The sequence below is a fragment of the Papilio machaon genome, chromosome Z (assembly GCF_912999745.1).
Source record: "Papilio machaon chromosome Z, ilPapMach1.1, whole genome shotgun sequence".
Taxonomy (NCBI): Eukaryota; Metazoa; Arthropoda; class Insecta; order Lepidoptera; family Papilionidae; genus Papilio; species Papilio machaon.
This window is the reverse complement of record NC_060016.1, coordinates 7,788,642-7,812,843: the sequence shown is the minus strand read 5'-3', so window position 1 is coordinate 7,812,843 and position 24,202 is coordinate 7,788,642. Positions and strand designations below refer to the sequence as shown.

The 24,202-nt window shown below is 32.6% G+C and overlaps 1 protein-coding gene across 2 annotated transcripts in view; it reads left to right on the top strand.

Annotated features, from left to right (window-relative positions):
- The first annotated feature begins 5,744 nt into the window (after positions 1-5,744).
- Positions 5,745-24,202, top strand: part of LOC106717325 (homeobox protein araucan) — an 82,406-nt gene continuing 63,948 nt past the window's right edge. For both annotated transcript variants that reach the window (XM_014511176.2, XM_014511174.2), the window contains exon 1: positions 5,745-6,172. In XM_014511176.2, the coding sequence (XP_014366662.1) occupies positions 6,080-6,172 (93 nt within the window). In that variant the 5' untranslated portion in view covers positions 5,745-6,079. The remainder of the gene's footprint in view (positions 6,173-24,202) is intronic.

The following is a 24,202-nucleotide window of genomic DNA, read 5'->3' as shown; positions in this document are numbered from 1 at the left end:
CCCTACAACTAGAAGAGAATGTTCGTTTAATAAAGTTTATTCGCGTTTTCCTCTCATTTCCCAGTTTGTCGTTGTCTCAAGTATATAACATTTTAATGTTTCAATCTTTCCACGAAAAAGAACTTTGATTCTCAATATTTTCACTGAATACGAGAAGAACAAACAAGCAAATGTTATAGGAGTAGCGACGTACCAACGTACTTGAAACTGTCAGCGATGTGACGTTTTCGTTGAAGAACAATTTCCTTAACAGCGAAAATGGATTGTAGACCGACAGAGAGAATACTTTATGATACTTTTATAACTGTTATTGCACAAGTGCAATCAAAAAATGCTGAAAACTTTGCAAGGTATCATTTTTTCTGTTGATAGGTAGGTATTTATTTGATTTATGTTACTGTCTAAAATTAAATTATATAGTGTACGTAGCATATATTAAACGATTGGTTTTTTCATTGCATTTTTGTACATCAAAGTAGAAGTTTTTCGGATCAATATCATGTATATTTTTGTTTAATTTTTATTTTTTTTTACTTTACATGTAGCGATTTGTAGATAGGAAAGGAATGGGAAATATCCTCTTTCTGCGCGGCCCCTTCTCCGTTGATTAAAGGTAGCCAACGTAACTGTATTTGCGGATGTCTATGGGCAACGGTCGCCTCGCTATTTCGGCGAATTAAATAACAGTTGAACGAACATATATATCTTCGTGTACATAGATGTTATGTATTAGAAAATATTATCCATCCGTCTTTCTGGCAAATAACTGGTAGTATCAACCACACACTATATGCTGCAGCGTAATGCTTAACATACAAAGAATCCGCTACACATGTTTGTTTATGTTATAATGCAACAAGGTACATACATTCCTTATGTTAACATAATACTGATTGTTTTTATACATGTTCAAAATGTTACATTGTTATTATGAATGTCATAAAAATTTAGAATCGCAGATTTATCGTGGAATTACACTACCGAATCATCGTCATCCGTTTCGTTATCTTTAAAATAATAGAGATAACAATTGGTTTTGTGACAGTGTACCACGGTTAGAGGAAAATGTAAAATAAAAGGAAAGCGCACTGGTGCAGACATGGCCATAAAGATTGCCCGGCCTACCGCACAATTGATTTTCAGCAATTTGTTTAACAAGTGTCACGTAAACCATCGTTTTGATTTATCCCAGATACAACTAGCAAATTACAGAATTTTCTACTCCTATAAACAACAGCATAATTGTACGAAAATCACTCAAGTTTGTATCACGAATTACATTTCCTGTGTGTTTCCTGATTTTCAGATTAGTGTTGGATGAGAAATCTCCTAGATTCAATCCTACCACCTGCAACACATTGCTTATGTACAGAGCTGGGCATTAACTCGTTAATCCGTTAATCGTTAATTAACGAAGTTAACATTTTGCTTAACGGATTAACTTTTAAGTTAATTTCAAAAAGTGTTAACGCTTTTGTTAACTTCCGTTAAACTCAACTTCCGTTAATAAAAGTCCGTTAATCGTTAAATTAGAAACTTGAAGACGTGCTGTCATTTTGTTTAAATTACGTGCCACGCCACGCTCGTAAGTTCAGCTATGTTGGGCGACTGTCGGCGACTCGAATGGTGAACGAACGAATTGATAATTGATATATGTGAAGTTTGCGTGCAAGTGTGATGCATCATAGCGTCCGGGAAAGACGTGACCAACAGGACAAAATCAAAAGAAGGTTCGAAATAGTATATTTCATTACGAGTATATAAAAGCAAGAGTATGTAATAGCCCACATTCCGAGCGCTCTTCGTCCCTGCAATACCCTCCAATCCCTTTTAGAGCAACTGTATTAAAACATTTTTTACTCGTGCTTTTTCTTTAGCTTTTCCAAACTCGTGCGTTCTCTTTCCCAACTGTCAAAATAATGTCTATTAAAAAGAAAAACCAACCACGAAGTTTTTACAAAAAAAATCATTGAAGTTTTTATGATTCATGCAAATATTGCTAAAAAGAAGCTCCTAATTTGTTACAATATCAGATTTAATGATTTTATTCAATGAATTAGGTAAGGTTTCATTTTATTTCATCTCATTAAAGTTCATTTTCATTTCATATCAATAAAAATAATCTACTGAAAACTTGGCCGTTTGGGCATAGTTCCCTTTGCCTACCTAGAATGGGTGAGGATAACAAAAAAAATCTCTGTATTCTTTTACGGTTGGCGCCATTTTTCAAACATTTTAGTTAGTTGAGTTTATTGTGTTTTTATTATTCTGTTAAATTGCTTCATTTTTTCACAACTGTATAAAAAATAGTTGTTCAGTGCATGTGCGGAACTGAAATTAGAACTTGTTCCAACTGTCAACCCTCACCTTCGGCTGCGCCTCGGCTCGGGTAGACATTTGTCGGAACTCTTTGCAATGACAGGCTTTCCGCACTTGTAATGAAATATACTATAATGCATTCATACTTGTCTCTAATACTAATGTGTTATAGAATATATAGTCAAATTACTATTTTAAACAAGTGTCGCCACAAAAGTGCGAAATTAGTATGTAAACTTTTGGTATGGTTAACTGTTAACGATTAACTTTAACTTGCGTTAAATTTTCGATAATTTAACGCTTTAACGATTAACGAAGTTAATTTTTTAATTAACGAATTAACGATTAACGAAGTTAACTTTTCGATTAACTGTGCCCACCTGTGCTTATGTATTTCAACATAATATTATTTGTAGAATCGATCTTAATAGATAATGTAAAAACATTTTAAAATTATACGCACATTCAACTCTATGTACCGATCAATTTATCTAATACTAGCTTTTACCCGCGACTCCGTCCGCGCGGAATAAAAAATAGAAAACGGGGTAAAAATTATCCTATGTCCGTTTCCTGGTTCTAAGCTACCTGCCCACCAATTTTCAGTCAAATCGATTCAGCCGTTCTTGAGTTATAAATAGTGTAACTAACACGACTTTCTTTTATATATATAGATAGATATAAAATTCTCGTGTCACAGTTTTCGTACCCGTACTCCTCCGAAACGGCTTGACCGATTCTCATGAAATTTTGTGAGCATATTCAGTAGGTCTGAGAATCGGCCAACATTTATTTTTCATTTTTTTTTAACTACGCGCGGACGGAGTCGCGGGCGACAGCTAGTATAACATTATATTATTAGTTGGACAATCGGTGTCAAACAAGAAGTCGTCATGTTGAATGGACTGGAAGTAGCAATTATTCTACATATATGTACGTGGGATCCTCACCATCAAGACGATTTATAGTAATTACCTTGAGATGTAAGTATAATAAATGAAATAAATTGCATACCAATCCAGACGTTTGTTTATTTGCATTGAATAGACTCCGAAACTATTGAACCGATTTGAATTTTTTTTTACTCCTCAGAAGCTGAATTATCCCCATTTGATATAGGCAGTATTTATTTCTTGTTTTTTTTTTTAATTCCGAGCTAAGTCTCGGGCACTTACTAGTATTAACATATGTAAGTAGCCAAAGTACTAATTATAATGCTCCATTATTTGGATGAGTCTGTTCCCTCCTAGATAATTTCTAGGCAGTTAGCAAAATAAACATAGAATGTAATTTAAAACCGAGTTTGTAACGAAACACTATTGGTATTATCGTTGCATGCGTCAACGGAAAAGTTTGAAACCTTTATTGAAATGCTAAACGCTTAATCAGCAGAGTTAATGGACTCATCTACTGTTGATTTAGTTAACAATATTTTATTGATTGTGCTTATGAAGCTGCTTTATTAATCTTTTGTGTCATGTTTTTTTCATCATAAAATCTAGGTTTTTGCTTAAAACTTAGGTAAAAATGGGATATTGCAATTGAAGAGTCTGGGACAGTAGAAACACCATTGCAATTCGAAAGGTGTAATTTGGATAGACATATTTTTGCCACCATACATTGGTCTACATATGACGATCAGCAGTTGATATTGACCATAGACCGTGTTGGAGATGCCTATGAAAATGCACAATGTATTCGGTACCGACTGTCATTCTGCTGTTACTCTAGATTTGCGGATGTCCATGAGCGGGGATGATAATTTCGGTGTTCGTGCCGCCCGTTGCCTGTCATATATATATCGTTCATACATCTAAGTATATCACTGCTCGAACTCAATTATTGAAAACCAAGCCTTTTAATATGTTTTAAGGAGATTTTTTTTTTAATATTTTGATATTTAATAAGTATTAGTTTATTGGAGAATAAACTTAAAGAATTTTCATGTTTTCAATGAGACTTTTCCTTCGCTTAGGCAAGATAATAATAATTGGAGACACCCTTGTCATACCTACCTGGAGAAACGTTGCGAACTTTCGTTTCACAACCTAACCTACTAGTTGCAGACTTCCCGCGTCTAACAAGAATTAGACATTTAACTTTTAATTGGCCGCTTGTACGCTCTTCACAAACTCCGTTCGGTGTAAGTGTTTAACTATGTTACTTGCTTCGCTTTTAATAATGACTGAACTTGCTTTAGTTATATCAGCACGACTTGCACCATGGTGAATTCAAAATTTTAAATAAACGATATGCATTTGTTGCTGTTAAAGCTCACCACGTATGATTCACGTATAAAATTTTACAAAATAAGTTTTTTTTTCTACAGCTGCAATTTTAGACTTTATATGAATGGTATAGTTTTCAAGATATTACTTGGCTACAACCTTTAGAGCTCGACGTTGAAGTATTTCAGTACGATTTAAGTAAACGCAACAGCCTTGTCTCGTATCGTCTTAGTTAGCGCTAAGAACTTTGTTCCCTCTCCTTTTGAAGGTTTATTAATTTTTTTTAACGTCGATTTTTCTTGCATAATTTGTTTATTAGAAATTATTTTTTGTACTTTGATAATGATTAACAAAAAGAAAATATTACTCACAAATCCTTTCACAAGTGTCCACTTGTAATTATTAGTTTAATATAATAATTATTTGTTTTAATATAATTCAAACTTTATAATTCAGTGATTTAAATTAATTTAACAACTCCATTAAAACATATTTCCACTAAAATTCTGTTAGTGTCTCCTGTGAGAGGAAAATGCGTGTAACATTTAAGCATCCTTACAGCAGAAATGAAAGTTCGCTCTAGTTCGCTACATTATTGCATTTCCATTTTAGATTCAGGACGGTTCACCATGTACTAAGAATATTTAACTAACTTAGATTGTTATCCTTGTTCACTAAGTTAGTTCTATTTTGCTTTGATCGTGTATGTATATCAGTTTAAATTCCATTTAACTAATAAAACAGATTTACATGACGTCTGTTGATATCATTTGTTTGTAGAATTTGCTTGCTTAATATTTTGTTTTATTGTTAAAGAATTTTTATGATCTTGCCATTAATTATCTACGTTGTTTCCTTGCTCCTATAAAGATTATTTTTAGATACTTATATAGATATATACATGTGTATATTTATACATTTATGTCGCTTTAATTGGTTGTGCAAATTTTTTTTATAGTTTCTATCTAGTTGATGATGATGATCCAGTTAGACGGTGGTAAGTGGACGGCCTGGTAGATACCTACGGCCATGTTGCGGACGGTCGGTCGGCGGGAAATCGCGGCCGCCCATGGTAGGCGTGCGACGCCAAGTCGCGAGAGAGGGACGCGGGTAGGCGGGCGGCTCGAGTGCGAGCGGGAGGGCGGCGGCGAGGGCGTGCGGCCTCGCTGGCCGCCGCACACTCCTGTTCCGGTCGCGTCGACGGGCGGCCGGGAACCCGCGCTTCGCCACACTGACTACGCTCGCGCTGTTTACACCGACTTTTCCTAGTGCGTGCCTCTCGTGCCCGCTCCAGCGGCACGTGATAGGCCGCTGCCGTTTTTTCCCGCTCGTTCGTCTCAGTGACAGCCGAAGTCGTTGACGACTCCTCTTCCCGCCACTTTCAAATAAAAAACCGAGCAAACCGTTTGGCGCGAAATGCCGACTCGCAATCCGCCAAAGATTATCAGTGGCAGCCAATAAACCTTTGCTAGTGAAGATTAAGTTGTGATTTTCGGTTCGGGTTCCTCTTGTTAGGTGTTAATTCTAAAAAAATGGATGACTGGGAGCGACACGTGACTCCTTTGCTACAAGACATGGGCTGCTCGAACGAGGAGGCTCAAGATGACTTCTTTAATCAACAGGATGTAAGTTTTACTTGTTTTACTAACATCATACATCTCAACCGTAATTAATACATAATTAGAATCGCGTATACACATCTATTGCCATAACTACTTTACAGCTTTTTCAGAAAAATAAATTGATAACATCAAAGCATATAGAAACGTCTTACGAGTATTACTTTTTTGTAAAACTGCTTGGCGCTGCAGAACACATGACATCTATGTGTGTACTCTACATCATAGGTATGGCTGAGTGCCGAAAAGTATGTCTGTCATATATAATGAACACATAACATGTTAACAATATTTAGGGGTACGTATAAATAGGTGTAGATAATGTGTTAAATGAATACTTCTAAGACATTTTATCTTTTCAACGATATCTTAATATTTAATAATAAAAATTATGTAATTTTATAAGTGCGTCAGAAATATAAGAACTTCTGCATTTTTTAAGTTTTCACGATAATTTTAAGCCAGAAAAACTAAAACAAAAGAGCAAAGATGCACGAATCAGTTTTATTTTTAACGAATTAAAATAAGTTGACGCACATAACATATTATATACTTACAATGTTAATAATAATAATAATTGCACGATGTGCACAAATGCATTATATATTTACTGATGAAGATGCAAATATAATTTTATAATGCAATGAATTTAAATTTTTATCTGATTCATTATCTTCTTACAAGGTATTCATATGATAAAATAAAACCAGAATAAATTTTATGGTATTTAATTTATGCATCAGAATAAATGGGCAGCACAAAAAGATTTTACAATTGAATCTTCATGACGTCATCTCCCTGCAAGAGTGCTTTTGTTAATGACATTTATAATAACTAAAGCATTTTAACATAAATATATTTTATTGTATTCACTACGTTTTTCCAGATTGATGCAGTTAATTTTGCAAAAAGGCATCCTTTTGTTCTACTGTACTAAAAGTATTGTAATAAAAATATTTGACAGGGAATGTGATGCCTTTTATAGAAAAATCATGAAGTGTCTTTGTATACCTATTAAAAAATATAATTAAATTACGCACTTGGCGCTTGAGGACTCCAGAACTGGTGTGTGAACGACCCATACCGTAATATAGTATGATTTCAATTTCTCATATTCGACTCTTCAAGAGGAAGTCATATAGCGTGAAGAATTGGTGATTGGTTCATCGATAGAAACTTCTTAACTAGATTAACAATTATTTCATCACTATTTTTCAATCCAAATATTAATAGACTCTCATCATCAGGCTTCTCAAAATACCACAAATTTCAAAAGTATTATACCGCTAAACCAAACTAAAAAATTGAAACTAGAATGTGTCAGTGTGGGTTAAAGAGAAGGAACAAGAACGAACAAATGATAATAAAGAAAAGTCTTAATTGTAAGAGTTAATGTTGGAGTTTCACTGATTTTGGTGATTTCTAACATCGGTTAAGGTCCAATCTATCCGCACGAATCGACATAAAGATCGTTCCCTTGCCGCCTAATTTAATCGTTGATACACTTTGACCACCTTGTCAGTTTATATTGTGGAAAGTGCTTCTCAATTTGCATTTAAGGGATGAAATAATACACAGTTACTATTTTTAGTTTTTTTTTTAAATAAATGGTGTAATAATAAAAGAGCTATTAGTTTTAGTAGTTGTAGTTTGTAACACATCTGCAACTCACCTGACTAATTTCCTACACAAACTCTCGTGTTGAGCGGCGAGAAGTTTTGTGAACAAATAGCACAGGTGGGTCTAAACATTACACAAAGTTTCACGAAATTCACAAAGTCACCCAGGGGAGACTTTATGGGAATATCTGCGACTTCACCAAGGTGTCTTGTTGTAGTCACATTTTTGTAGTGACGATAAAGGTTTAAGAACTTTAAAACTACATAATGGTTGAGATTGATTGACTGGCTTGATTTTCAAGATTTATGCTTATTTCTCGTAACTTTGTTGAATATTCTTCTTTACTGTTAAAGTGGTATTAAGACACTTGTTAAGGCCCTTCTCGCAATTCACACATGCTCATGACGAAATCTCAAAATTTATTCAATAGTGTAATCAAAATATTTTTAAATTGAAAATATTTCAATTCTGATTCATAGATTTTTTAGGGCACATACCTATTCTGACGTCCTTCAAAGATCCTACTAAAGATTCATTTAAATCTATGGTCTTACAATACACGCATTTCTTAATGTTATAAAGAAATAAGAAGGCATACTTACATTTTCGAATGATTCTTTATACTAGTAAATACTAACTTTTATGTTAACAAAATAAGTTATACATTTAAAAGTCCGATATATTAACCTACATTTTTAACAATTCAATATTCTGATAGTAAAAATAATAACTACAATTTGTTTGTTTTTGTTAAGTGATTCCCAAATAGTACATCGAAGTAATCCATTAAGACTACCATTATAAATACTACTATCTGATTTCAGTTTGCTAACTATAGTGAGCCACATGGTAAATGTAACATCTGTTAAATTGGCGTTTTCTAGATTAGATAAACTCATAGTCAACATTAGCGCAAAATGCTTAATGTAAGCAATCAAAACTGTTCACAACATAAGAATTATGTCTATTTTATTTATCCAATGTGTTAAAAATAGTGTTAAAGAAGAAAGCAAACGAGTTATTTTTATAAATATTTGAGGTCTTTTTAGTGTCGTGTTTCAGAATATAATGTTTATAAGAGAAAAAAAATCAGAAACAAAGCTGACTCTACCACTAAATGAGATACGAGAGAGATATCGGACTTTTGACTCATTTTTATACCAACCAAATTTTTCAAATTTCACTGGGTTAACATCTATTTTCACATTTAACTAAAACAATGGATGATACCCATATTTCACTGAATTGAATGTTCTATATTATCACAGGGTGTGTAGTGCAAGATTGTATTCCCCACAGCATTACTATTGTCTAGGATGTCTTTGATACTGCATGTAAGCTATATTACAATGCGATTAATCTTATCTTCATTGAATCCACCATCATTGAAGATGGTATTTATAGCCCGCTGGACACCTTCAGTTTCAACTGTATAGTCGGACTGTTAGATCAATCAGTTTCATGTTTATGGCTTTCCTTTAGAGGTTTAAGCTAGTGTCGTGTCGGACTTTTCAGTAAAATCTTATGTTTAGAAAAAAATTGAACTGTGAGTTAAATTGTACAGTTCTGTATTGCCTGTGTTTTATGAAGTGGGCTCAAATTATTTATATGTATCAACAAATAAATAACTGTGATAACATTAAATATTTATTCGAAATATTACATATCAACAATTGAAATCGCTTATAATAAAAAATGAGGAAAATTCACTTATCATTTTTAAAAACATTAGCTCTATAGTACAGACATCAATAAAAAAGAAATTACAGGAGCATTCAAAGTAGCTGTAAATAGCTACCGGGAATTAAATGGTTAATAGTGGATAATAGGTACGTATGTGTATAAACAATCAGTAAAATTGCACACTACTGAAAGCAGACATCAATTTGTAATTAAAATGCACAAACTCCATTAGCCATTACGAACAAACAGCCTTAGGCAATATTGGAACACATCCACTATTAAATCTACGTACGTAGTATAATTGCGATGTGGTTTTAATCAAACAGTTTATCTTCTGATCTTATTAATATTATAAATGCGAATGTATGGATGGAAGGTATCTGTAGAACACATCATCGGATCTTGTTGAAATTTGGTAAAAATGTAGAACTTAGTCAGGGAGAACACATAGCCTACCAAGTTACTCTTTTATTCCGCGCGAACGGAGTTTTTTTTTATAAGAGAAAGGGGCAAACGAGCAACGGATCGCCTAAAGTTATTTGATCCGATGCCCATGGACATCCGCAACGCCAGAGGAATCGCAGATGCGTTGCCGGCCTTTAAGAAACGTATACGCTCTTTTCTTGAAAGTCCTTAAGTCGTAACTGTTTGGAAATACCGCCGAGGACAGAGTATTCCACAAAGCTAGTTTATAATAAAAGGCGGTAATGAATGGCATTTTATTATCTAAATTTTTTCCCTTACAATTGAATTATAAGAAATAAATACATCGCTCCATGACTTTATAAATATGCATATTTTTATAATGAAGTAAATTAAGTAGCCTTATAAAAACGTTGTTAGTGATTTTACCTATATGAAAATCAGAAAATAAATTTCATTTTTATCGCTGAACCTGGCATCTTCAAAAGTGTATATAGGTTGGAAATGACAGCTCTTGTTTCTCAGACCAAAATCTCTTTATAAAACATATCGACATTCCTCTCATTATCTTTGACAAAAACAAGGATAACAATATGTATTAAACAGGTATTTTTTTATCAGAAACCCACGAATAAACGCGTCTATTGATTGTACTAACAGTGAATTCTATTTCTATTATTAGTTCGATTGCACACAACCGCTATGAACCGACACATTCAGCGCCAAAATAACGAAAACGGGCACATAATACCACTTTTTATAGCCTGTCCATTTATAGAGATCTATGCATCAACTCAATGATAAAAGTACGAGCAAAAATTACATTAAATATTTTTATTTCATTTTAAGATTTTTAGGCTACTAGCCTCTTTTGGCGTCCTAACCCTACAAAAATTTCATGAAAATCTTATCTGCATAGACAAACATTTTTATTAATATACATAAATAGATACCGAAAAATTTAAATATATAAATCGGTTAGATTTCCTCTGTGAATAACTTTCGATAACTTCTTGGAGAGAAAAGTAGTCAGTCAATTTGTACTTTGACGGCACTGAACGAAAACTGGAATAAGTAATTGATGCAGAAAGTTGTGCAGCGATAGCACTAAAAGTAACAAAATCAATAAATGAAAATGGAGTCTCAGTTTGCAATATAAAAATAAATTTTTCATATATCATGAATTTTTCATTGTATTCATCATGGTTTTCTGGAAAGCAAAATTTTATTGCCATATTTCATGCACATGTATTTGTGTTGCATGAAACAAAAAAATCCTATAAATGTTTTTTTCGAAGTTAGTGCATTATTGTAAAATATGACCAAAGCAATTTAACACTTTAATATTACGCCGACGATATTGTCCTGAACAGCTAGTACTCAACCACTTCATAACTTCGTAAATAATGTATTTGATTTAATTTACAAATCATCAGTACAGTCTTCGTCATAATAATGTTTTATTAATTCGATTTATTTACATGATTTGATTCTGTCTTCATCGTTCTTTCATATGTCTAGATATCTAGGTGTACTAGTCTTATCCTTCATAGTCCTGAGTTTCATTTCCGAAACTTACGTACAAAAACATACCATTGTCGAGTGTCATTTATACTCATTCTCTTTGAGTAGACAGAGCTTAGAGTTAATAACAATATGTTTTTGTATAATTAAAGTGGAAGGCCTCGGTTGGAAGGAAAAGGATAAACAGGAAAGCACACTGGTGTAAACATAGCTGTCACGATATTCAAGACAAAAAAAAGACAAAAAGAAAAGGCGGCCGATCTGATTTACCTAAGAAAATTATAAGAATGGGAGTTAAAAGAGGACAATAATTTGGTTTCTGTCATACAGTCTAGTGCTTGAATATTAATTTGTATTACTAATATTATAAATGCTAATGTTTAGATAGATGGATGTATGGATGTATGGATGAATGAACAAGATATCTTCAGAAAGCTACAAGGATTTCGATGAATTGGTACTAATTAAGTTTTTTTTTTAATTCCGCTCGGACGGAGTTGCGGGCGATAGCTATTTATTTATAAAGTTTTTGTAAATGTGTGTACTTTTTCTTTATTTGAATAATAAATAACACAGCTAACTACTTTCTTATACACTTAATTCTATTATAACCTAAGGCAATATGCTAATAAAAATTATAATACAGTGAATGCATGATATACTTCAATGGTAGTAATATTTATGTTTAACTTAAGACTAAGTACGGAGGCAGATGTTTTTGGTGCTTATTCTACAAGTATCAAAATCGCGTGCTACCGTCGGTAATGCTAGTTTCACACAATGAGGCAGTGCAGTAAACCAGTGCAGTACTGCTATGTTTGTAGGTAGGCCATACAGAATAGAGCCCGTAAACAATGGAACATTCTATTAGCTATGAATCTCCACAGGCACGTGACGAAAGTAATTATGACTTCTATACCTTTTTGACTTTTCAACTAGCGATAATTACGCGATTCTTGTAACGTCGTAACCATACAATATTAGTTACAACGATATAAGTTGCCTTGTGTACAAAGGGTTTTAGTTGTTTGTTACAAGTTTGAAATGTGGAATGAAATGCGACCTGCCTGTTTAAATGTAATTGCCCAAAACGTCAAGTTGACGTTTAACACGTGCTTAAGTTTAAAAAAGACTAACAGATTTCGTAGTCGATACGATCTTGGACTTTGTATTTTATGTGGCGGGCTTTCCTTTTTTAAATTGCAGCTGCTATTTAGATGACGTAGTATTTTTGAATTGTAACTGATGCTTAAAATACAATAGTATTATGTTTATTTGTAAGACAAGTATAATAAAAACAAAAGAATATTTTCATTATTGAAAGCAACCGAACTCAAATCTAGAGAATTCTCATATAGGTACAATGAAAAGACAAAATGTGTAAAGGGGAATTTTGTTGGTTCTTTTCACCATTGAGACGAAATAATTTCCGCGCTAACAGTACTAAAAACTACAATCAAATAAATTCGTTAAAAAACATTTTAAACAATAAAGAGTTTTTGTTATACCTGAACTTGTAAGAAATGAACGAATATGTTTACGAAATTTGCATCAATTTATTAATAGTTTGTGTTATTTAAAAATTACCAAAATTCGGCATTATTGTATTTTGAGTTTATATCAACTTTGTACTCTCATAGATTGAACGCAATGACACAGAAATTAGACTAAAATGTATGCAGTTTCTGCACATTTGTCCGCTGTTGTTTCCTGCGAATATGTGACGTTGGTCTCTCATTCAGAGTTGTTAGCAACGATTTGAATAACTATATTATGATGCACATACACTTATATTGGCCTGAAAGAACGTTCAATCTTACCGTGAATTTCCGCTGCACTTTGATCGCAAACAAATGGTCATTGCACTCATTCTATTTAAAACCAGGAATAGCAGATTGTCTTTACATTGTTTTGATCGTGGAAACTTCCTTAAGCCTTGTTTCTTAAACTGCAACGTACATGCATCTTGTTACAACACTGTCCTATGAGGACTCATGTCATTGTTATTACAATTGTGGATTTGTGTAATTGCATAAGATGCTTCGGAACTTAACTAATAACTTTAATAGCATTTTAATTTTAGAATATTTAAATCATTTTGTGGCTTTTAATCATTGTTGATTATTTGTAAATAGTTATTTTTCGTATTTTTACTTAAATAATTTTAAATATTAGTATAACATTTACATAAATTAAAAAGTTACTGTATTGTATAAGTTATTTAAACTGCACTTTGATGTAGGTTTCAATAACAGCTAGCGTATACTTACAAATAAGGCACTTAGTAAACTTTTAAATTGTACCTTATTAATTAGTCAATTATGCTAGCAAACGTAACACGCATTTTTATTGTTGCAAAACACGAATGGAACGTAAAAACCTTTGTTTATGTGTAGTTGAAGCTAAAGAAACTGATTAAAATTCTAACATTATTGAGTTTACTCCGTCGGCTACTGCAAGATGGTGTTTTTTGTAGCGTCCGGTCTTTGTTGGTCTCCTATAATGAACCCTGTCTTTGGATGTACTTGCAAAAGAATAATTAAATGTACGTTAACTTATGCGTTTTTACTTTTAGTATTTAGATGTTAAACTTTGAAATGAAACCATTAGTGTATTTGGACATTCGAAACTGTAGGTGTTTTTTCTTGAGCGTTTTAAGTGTTGACCACGTTTGGCCATTATGTCCGACCCATTAGTTCATCCGCGTTTAAAAGCGCGTTGTCGTGAGAAAGTCCAGAGGTTGTTACGTTCAGGTGGCTTTAGGAAATGTTTCCTTGGACACGTGTGACCGCCGTTCGCCAACCGTTCGTCTACCCGCATTATTTTACTCAAGAAACCGGTAATTTTAATGAAATTCTACACTAAAGTGCAGCTGTGCCACACTCCGCTGGGTAACTGCGTAGAGGCGCAATAATTTTGTGTTAATGTATCAAAAGGCATGCGAAATTTTCAATGTTACATCAAAATGATAGCAACAGCTCTTTTAAGTAGAAGTCTTAGATAAATTGTCATTTCAGTTAGTTTACTTTACTATTCTAAAGGAACAAGTTCACTTATTTTTTACATTTATTTATTACTAGCTTTTACCCGCGACTCCGTCCGCGCGGAATAAAAAAAAAAAAGAAAACGGGGTAAAAATTATCCTATGTCCGTTTCCTGGTTCTAAGCTACCTGCCCACCAATTTTCAGTCAAATCGATTCAGCCGTTCTTGAGTTATAAATAGTGTAACTAACACGACTTTCTTTTATATATATAGATTTACATTACAATAAGTAACATTGCTCGAATTTATATTCTAACTGTGCTATTCCCCTGCCAAATCTCTAGTATTAAAACATTTTATTGCTTGTTTTTTTTTTTCAAAAAGATTGAGAAGATTAATTTTGACAGTGAAAACCAAGAGAAATACAGATGCAGTAATGAAGAAATTGTCTATACGTTATATAGTATCACGACAGGTGTAAAATAACCTATACAAGATTATCGACATCGACAAAAGATTGCGAAAAAAATCGAAACGTGTAATAAATACGGGAGACATTTGGATGTAATTAGCATAGCGTGCTCGAAATCGGAATAATAACCAATGCTCTCTAAAAATTTGTTACTTTATCTCGTATCGACCTTTTCTTAGCGATAGCTCACTGATATAATATAGTTACGTTTTATATCAGCTCATATAATGTCCCCACCTAGATTGACTATACATAACCTTGAAGTTCATCACAGATACGTTGAAGGAATACATCATGATGAAGAAAAGATAGATTATAAATGTGAAACTCTAAAACGACAAGCATCGGTAAATTGTGTTTATCGAATCCAAGACCTGTTGATTAAAAGTCCTGTCGTAAACTGCTGTACAGATACAATATCGTTTAATATAATAACATAAATGATAATAAGGCAGCCTGCATGATAATCATAATATTAAAACTATAAATAATTCAAAGGACCATCGACGTTCGCCGCACGCGACGGACTTCCGGAGACTTGGTAATTAATGCTCCACACGTCTTCGCTTCGCTTGACGAACTACAAAAATTATGTTATTATCGATTATAGAAAACCTGTAATGTTGATCCAGTTTCCTCTACAAATTAACTGTAGCAATTAGGACACAAATAATAAGCCAAAAATTTATTTTGGTTTCATTTTGAAGTTATCGATCGATCAAATAAAAGTTAATTGATTTATTAATTAATACGAAAATCAAGGTTATTCGAAAATTAATTTTATTTGATTGTAATTAAAGATTAAATACATTACTTCATATAACCTAACTTTTTTTTTGAAAAAAAAAACACTTTTTTCCAATAAATGAGAACAATGGGAATAATTAAAGTAAGATTTTATTTTAATTATTCGTTATTTTCTATACAGATTGGATTTTTGGGTAATTAATTCATGTAATAAATTAAGATTAATACAAAATTTAAATTTGAATTTTTAAAAATATAATCACGGAATATCTGACAAAACTATCAGATAAATTAGTTGTAGACACAATTCCATACAAGAGATTTACGTTGCCGTGTATCTAAGGTAACAATTGTATTGAAAACTTTTGTCTCGTATTATCGGCTTCATACAGTTACAATCGCGTGCAGTTGTACTCCCGCAAATCGCGACTACTTTGTTCGTTTGATATCGGACGGTCCATCTTACACTGCGGTTGACGTAAAAAAAAAATGAGTCACGCACACTTTCTTCAACAATGATTTCTATATTTCATAATTATGGATCGCAACGTTAATCCTTGGTATTAATTCTTTTGTTTTCATTTAATAGATACAGATTTAAACATTGACACATTTTTACGCTATTACCGCATACCGAGTAATGGTGTCTCGTAGTAGTAAGTAGTAAGTACGTTAGGGCGCAGTTTCATTAGTCGATAACTCGGTCGTTATACAGCACGCGTGGTGTGAGAGTACATTTTAGTTACAACTTAAAAAGTTAATTTTGGTTTAAGACACATTAGTTAACCATAGGTAAGCCACAAACAAGACGATATTGAGAAAAAATTAATTTAAGACGTGGTATATTTCCTAGTCTAATAAGGGTAGCACAGTGACAAAGTGAACCCTACAATAAGTGTGGTCACCCTCACCGGTCTCGCACAGTTGTTAATTACATACAGTCGTTAATTGATCACTTAGCGAGTCGCTTAGTGAAGTTTCCGTATTAAACCTATACTTAAATCACTTGACTAAGTAGCAGTTGGACTTGAAGCTTCTGCAGATCCCTCTCCACCTCACCCTTTTAGCGTCTAAGCACCAGCAAAGACGTACAGAATAACTGTGTATCTTTATTCTCTGCACATAAATAAAAATTAAAATTAGCTACAACTTAAATTGGTGATCTGTTCTTCTTCTTCGTGCTCTTCATTACTGAAGGTAGTGCTCATCTTGAAGTGCATTCACTGATGTGTCGACGAGCTGCTTCCACACTGCTCTGTCGGCGGCTTGTCTCATGGCGGTCGGAATGTTGAGTCCCAATATTGGTCGGACTTGATGAGACCAGCGGATAGCCGATAGTAGATTTATACGGATAATATTTTAGTTATATACAGTATGTTTTATAACTTTTCGTCGTATTAATTTTATCGCAAAACCATAATTTTAGGCTAGCCACAAATCGGAATATGTCACTAATTCAATTATTTGTCCACCGCAAATTGTGTGCTGTTGCTGATAGTACAAATCGAATTGAAACATTATTTTCAATGTGACTTTTGCGATTTATCCAAACATGCTTAAATGTTAATTTATTGAATTACCACAACATGACACAACAAGGACAAATAAAAGTACTTGGTTGATTATGGATCAAGGCGCTATTTCGCCCGCGACCCACTACGCGCGGAAAAAAAAAACTTAAATAATAGCCAGATACATGCAACCGTTCTGGAGATACTTTGTAAAAACATCCATACATCCAAACATTCGCATTTATAATATTAATAAGGTATGTCAAGTTAATACAATGATTTTATTAATTTTAAAATTTACCATATATTTGGTGGAAGCTATCAATATTTTTTCTACAATATGTTTCTTAAAAATGTTTTAAATAAAAATGTTAGAATCTATAAAGGAAACGATCCGTACCATGTAACTATTACAAACCTCTGTTTGTATTTTATTAGCAATGTGTTCGTAAAAGTACACCGCGTAACGGATCTCTTTTAACATACGGAATAAAAAACCATGTGTAAAACTTTCTATTTTAGACTTTCACACAATACATTTAAGAACTATTTTTGTGTAACCGACATATTGTATAGGCAGAAGTATTTTAATTCTATATTAAATTGCTGCTACTGCCTGTTTATTGTTACCTCACGTATTGAATTGTATGCGAACACAACAACGAGTTACGATTTGTCGAGCGAGAGTTTTGTTTTTAAGGGGTGAAATATTATTTTACCCCGAGCGAGGAAAATAGAATAGATAAAGTTTTGGTTGCTATTTTAGTTGCGATTGAGGAAAAAATGAATTCGCTTTTCGAATTCCTGTGTATTATTTGTAATAAAAAACTTTGGCATAGCTTTTAGGATTTTAATATCAAAAATTGTACAATGTGCCTAAGGAATTTTCAATAGTAAAGAATATTAACACTAATTTATATGAAAACATGACCGTCTTAAGTTCGAAATTAGGTGTAATAAATTATTTAGGCTCTTATCCTGGTGTGATATTCTATAATACCATGTTACGTATTCTCAGTAAAATCAGGAAACATCGAGTTCATTCTTCTAACAACTGAATATGCAAAATATATTTCACACCTAGTATAATCCTGACGCGAGAACACGCATCCATAATCCCGGAATGCTTGTAGGTTTTTATATTTGTTAAGTATGAATGTGTGCAACTTGTCACTTGTACGGTTTCAATTAGCGAGTTCGAATTGCACTTCGCTAGACTCAACTTGAAACTTCGTAAACGTCCTAAGATACATTTGTTGTTTTAGTTGACGCTTTGAAATACGACACACGAAGCGTTATCTGGAAAAGTTTGTGTACAGCCGAGGACGTGACTTTATAAAGTAATTATAGAATATTATATTATTATTATATTATAATTACTATTTTTTCCATATAATCTTACAATTTTTGGAACGAAGTTCCTTATCGCGTGTTGTGAAAGGGGACTAGACGGAAAAAATTCTTACGAAAAGTTGTCACGACACTTTTTGCTATATCACCATGGCAACGACGTGACAATATATAACGAAAATTCATAGAAATAAAATGTACTTCTTGTGAAGACTTAAGTTTTTTATGCATAGAATAAACATTGGTTCCTTCACTAATTAATTGAAAGGAACTTCGTTCCATCCGGGTGTCCCTTGACACCTCTCAAGTTTTTTGTATCGGAAGTGGCTACTTAGCGAGACTCATTAGTTGTCTTATATTTTATACTTTTTAGAGAAGAGGAAAATTACCAATCTTACTAATATTATAAATGCAAATGTTTAGATGAATGGATGGATGTCTGCTTGTAGGTATCTACGGAACGGCTCAACGGATTATTACGTTTTTTTTAATTCCGCGCGAACGGAGTCGCGGGTGACAGCTAGTATAGAAATATAGTCATCATCATTAAATAATAGACTGTACTAAAATAGTTATTTTTTAATTCGCGATGTAATAATGTATGGTATCTTCAAATGAATAACTTTATAATTAAAACTAACCTAAGTAATATTTTTTATAAAAATTTGTGTGTTTGAATTAATAGAATAAAATGTGTTTCAAATTTGGTTCCAAGTAATTAATAATTATTTATGGTCATATTTTATAGTTCTATAGCAGATGCTTAGCATAATGAACACAAACATAAGTTCATAAATATGTAATGTTTATTTAAGTTTTATTATATCTATAGTTTTTCAAGTTAATTTCAACATAAAAATGTATCGTTATCCCATTAATTATTATTACACAAATTTATACAAATGCTTCGGCAATCAGAACCACTGGTTATTGTGATAAGTACAAAGAGTCCAGTAAACCTCCGTTATCTTATTTTTCTTTGCTAAGAACATATCTCTTAACATTACTAAGACTTTAATGGGGAGGAAAACTGCCGTTTGCACACCATATGATCAAGAGTGGAAGTAGCACCAAGTATATCACAGGTATAGAAAAACACTTTATCTATTATCTATATATATAAAAGAAAGTCGTGTTAGTTACACCATTTATAACTCAAGAACGGCTGAATCGATTTGACTGAAAATTGGTGGGCAGGTAGCTTAGAGCCAGGAAACGGACATAGGATAATTTTTACCCCGTTTTCTATTTTTTATTCCGCGCGGACGGAGTCGCGGGTAAAAGCTAGTTTTATATACAAACTACAGAGTACTCTGCGGACTGTAGTCGTAGCATTGACTTTCCTCAAATTTAAATCGCTTTAATGACGTATAAAAGTTTGACAGATGACAGCCCATAGTCAACTCTTGATGCTAGCGCCACCTACTTAGAGCTTCCAGTTTTTCTCCCCATTAAATAATCACACAAGTAATTAAATGCTAAAGATGCATGAACCCCTAGACGTAATTTATATGTATACTAGCTGTCGCCCGCGACTTCGTCCGCGCGCAGTTAAAAAAAAACTAAATGGGGGGGGGTTATGAAAAATAGATGTTGGCCGATTCTCAGACTCAGACCTACTGAATATGCTCACAAAATTTCATGAGAATCGGTTAAGCCGTTTCGGAGGAGTTCAAGTTCGAACCCCGTGACACGAGAATTTTATTTATAAGATATCTCCGTCTCTCTTCAAAAAGATTAAAATTTCCCGACAATTACACAATGTATTATGAAATAACACTAAATTACATATAAAAATTCTAGTATAATAAGTTATAATTTATTAATCCATGTTACGGGGTCTCTTACACCTGTACTAGCCGATCCACTTTTTTGCTTCGACCATTCAGGTTTTGCGATAAGCACGATAAAATTTATACGAAGTGTTATTAATTTTAAACTAAAGATTAATAAATATCACATTGTATGTTATATGGAGTATACAGGATGTTTTTTTTAATCGGTCTTCAATCTTTCTGGGTGCATATTTTTAACAATCGAAAATGGTATTTAATTTCAATTGACATTTTTGCTGTATTCGCCTGCCATTTATATTATTGGTAACTGATGACTGGAAAGATCTAAAAAAATCATTATAATGTTAATGTTAAGATTAATATTTAATATAACTTTGTGGTAATTTTAGGTTTATTAAAAATATACAAACAATATCACTATGATTAGTTTGTGAGTTAGAAAATCATTGTCAAAACCACGGTATGTATATATCATTATTTATAAAATTTTAAAAATATATTTATTTTATGTCATGTCATTTTAACATCATAACAGAACCAATAAAACACCAAGGCTAACTGAAAGAATTGAATAGTCATCCTGAAGTTCGTCTGCAGGTTTTAAAATGTTTACAGTGCATTATTTTCTAATGAAAAATATTGGTTTTATGTTCTGTTCGAAATTGGTCGATTTATAAACGAAATTATCCAAATGTCAGATAACTCGCCAATTCCTTTATCCCCATCATCACTTCTCTATCTGTTACTCTTTCATTAAATAAATCAAAAGTCTGAAACATAGCAGTAGTAAAAGTAAATAAAAAAACTAAATATTACTCATAAATGAAGTCATAAATAGTGTAATAACAGTTTAACATAGCGCATATTTAAGTTCGAAAATAAATAGATAAATCGCATCGTACATCGTTACAAGTTATAAACGTCCGTTAGTTAATGAATTATTATATAACAAGAAGTCATATCAAATAATGAAATCAACCTATCTATGCCCGGATATTTGCTTTGCAATCAATATTTAGATCAATAAATTCAAAACGAAAGCGATGGTAACGGTGTGTAGCGGCGTTAAATGAATTCATATTTTGAGTTTGAGTAGAGGACTGATAGTCGGCGAAAGATAACGTCCAATTAAAACAATTCCATCAAAACATTTTGTGTCAGGTCATTCCACCTGCCGGCACGTAATAATTTATTCATAAGGAACCGACGCGACGGCGCAAAGTACTCCGTACTCATCGAACGCGTGAGTCGCACGAAAGCGCGTCGCAATGTCGGGCCGGGTTGGCGTCGTGTCCTACACCACTAGTCGTCCTGCCTTCGCCTCGACACTTCTTATTTTTTTAATTTAAATGATTCCATTTTTGGAATTACATTGCTCATATTAATATTAATGTACCCAAGTCGGCTGTGTATCAGCAAAAACTGAACCAGAAATTCTTTCTTGTAATAAGAAGGGCGACAAAATGCTTAAAGTTTGCTTAAAAAGGGTGGATACGAGGACTTTTATTGGTTAAGAATTTCCGTACTGGGTTTGTTCGTTACGATTTGTATCAAACAACATGTTTTCTCATGTTCCTCGAGTACAAATATTTAATCAATGACTTCTTGTAATTTTTTTATCGCTTCTCTTCTTCAATTCGCTTTTTGCTGGAGTACAAGCTTTATACCTACATATAAAGTAGAAGTAAAAAAATTTTTACCTCGACTCCTTTCAAGTCTAATTGAAAAAGACAGATTAACAATTATCATTACATTATTTGTTAATATTATTTGATTATTTAGTTTTATTAAAACATTTGTGTCGTATTTAAAAGTACTAAAACATATCTGGTCAAAGTAGATTTTTTGGTAAAATGACAAGTGGGGCTCTTAATAAACAAGTAATCGACGCTCATATATGTACATCCGCAACACAGGATTTCATGTTACGTTGGTACATTTCCTGATTTTACAATAGTTCAACGATATACGATTAAAAAAAAAGCCGGGAAAGAATAAAATAAAATACCATTGTAACAAATTTTAAAATAAGTCGCAGTACTAGTTCCCCTTGTACACATTTTAGTTTGATTTGTCACATGATATGAGGACGTGTTTTGAGCTCATAAAATAAGTTGCCAAGCCTATTCTTTACGATGTGACATTAAGTGTAAGGGGAATTCATCTGTTTGTCGTAACTCATTCCGATATATTTGTAATAATCTAATATTTTAATTAATAAAAAAATATACGAGAGTATTTTAGTAGTAAACATTTATTTTAATTTTAATATATTCATATATCATGCGGATGACGCTTAGCCAGATTTTAAATTAACGAAGTTTGAAATTTTATGATGACATATTATGAACATACTAAAAACATATACGTTTTAAATATGATTTTACTTAGTTATAAATGTAACAATTTGTTATATAAATTCATTTTTATCAATACTTATTCATTACATTTCCTGATACATTACTAGTTTATTGTAAGCTAAATATTTTGTTCACTTAAAATAAATATACCTTTTGTGCCACATTTAAATTTGTAGTTTCACGTTTGGTTAATACCTACATTGCTTATAATAGTGACAATACTGTAACCAAAATCAAAATAACATCAAATAATAGCGCAAGCAAAAAGTTAAAAAAAAGTTATTTTTATTTCAAATTTTATTAAAGTCAAACCACATCTGGCGTTGGCTTTTGGGTCAAACACACAAACAATGATTTTTATTTATTCGTAGTAGTAGATGGTAATGCGAATAAGAAAGTGAAACAAAGTTCGTATTAAAAATACACAGGTTAAACGAAAAAATGCTATTTGATGGTAGGAAGGCAAATTCAATATCGTGAAGTATGTTTTAAAAGCTATCGAAGAGTAATTCTGTCGCCTTTTGTTTTTTTAGAGGTAGGTATTAATTGAGTGGTTAAGAAAATACCACATTCAAAACAGCATCTTAAGTTGCTCTACCGACATGGACAATAAAGTGCTTAAATGATGATAGCAACTTTGTCCTCAAATTGTCTTTGGTCAGGTAGGTTAAAACTTTGCGAGTGCAATCCCTCCAAATCTGTGTGATTCCACTGGACTACTTCCACAAAAATATTATCATCCGTCTTATTCTTTTTGTAAATATAGAGACAATAATATGTTTTAATGCTATTGATATTAAGATCATATTCGTGAAGATTTATGTTAAATTCGATAATTTAATAACCTATTGTGTAATATTTGAATAAGCAAAATAGGTTTCTGTTGGGTTAACAAGGTCAACATATTGTGAGGTGTCGATGACGAGTCGGGACTCGGTCACCGCAGCCCTGTCAAGATAACCATCGCGAGTCCCCGAGAACTTCGTAACGAGTCTGACGTTGGTCGGGTACTGGCAAAGAGACAAGTCATTTACGAATATTTTTTCCAAAAATTATTTTATTGAAATAATTATAATAGTTTTATAGGGATTAATTAAATGTTGTGTCAATACTAGAATTCAACTAGAAATGTTCAACGATGTCATAATTAAGATATTACTATCGTAAACAGCTACCAAAAGATGTCTAGTGGTGATAAAATGCGTTGTTAATTTTCTAAATTGTTCAAATATAATCAGTACTAAGTGTATGTTTGTATGCGAATGAACTTTAAATTTTCATAAATGTATTTATAATAATGCATATTATAACAATGCACTACATCAAATGTAAATTTCAAACACACTTGGGAAGAGATTGTCCGACGCGGTAACTAACGCAAAAAAAATCCTTGAAACAATGTATTCAAATTAAATTATTATATCTTAATTTTGAAAGAGAATAGAAAAATTATATGTTCTACAAGCACACAATAAAAGAACCGTTTCTACTTTCTATATATTATTTACAAAATAATTATGTGAATTGTTATTCTTATAGCGTCTATTTCAAATAGGAAACATACGT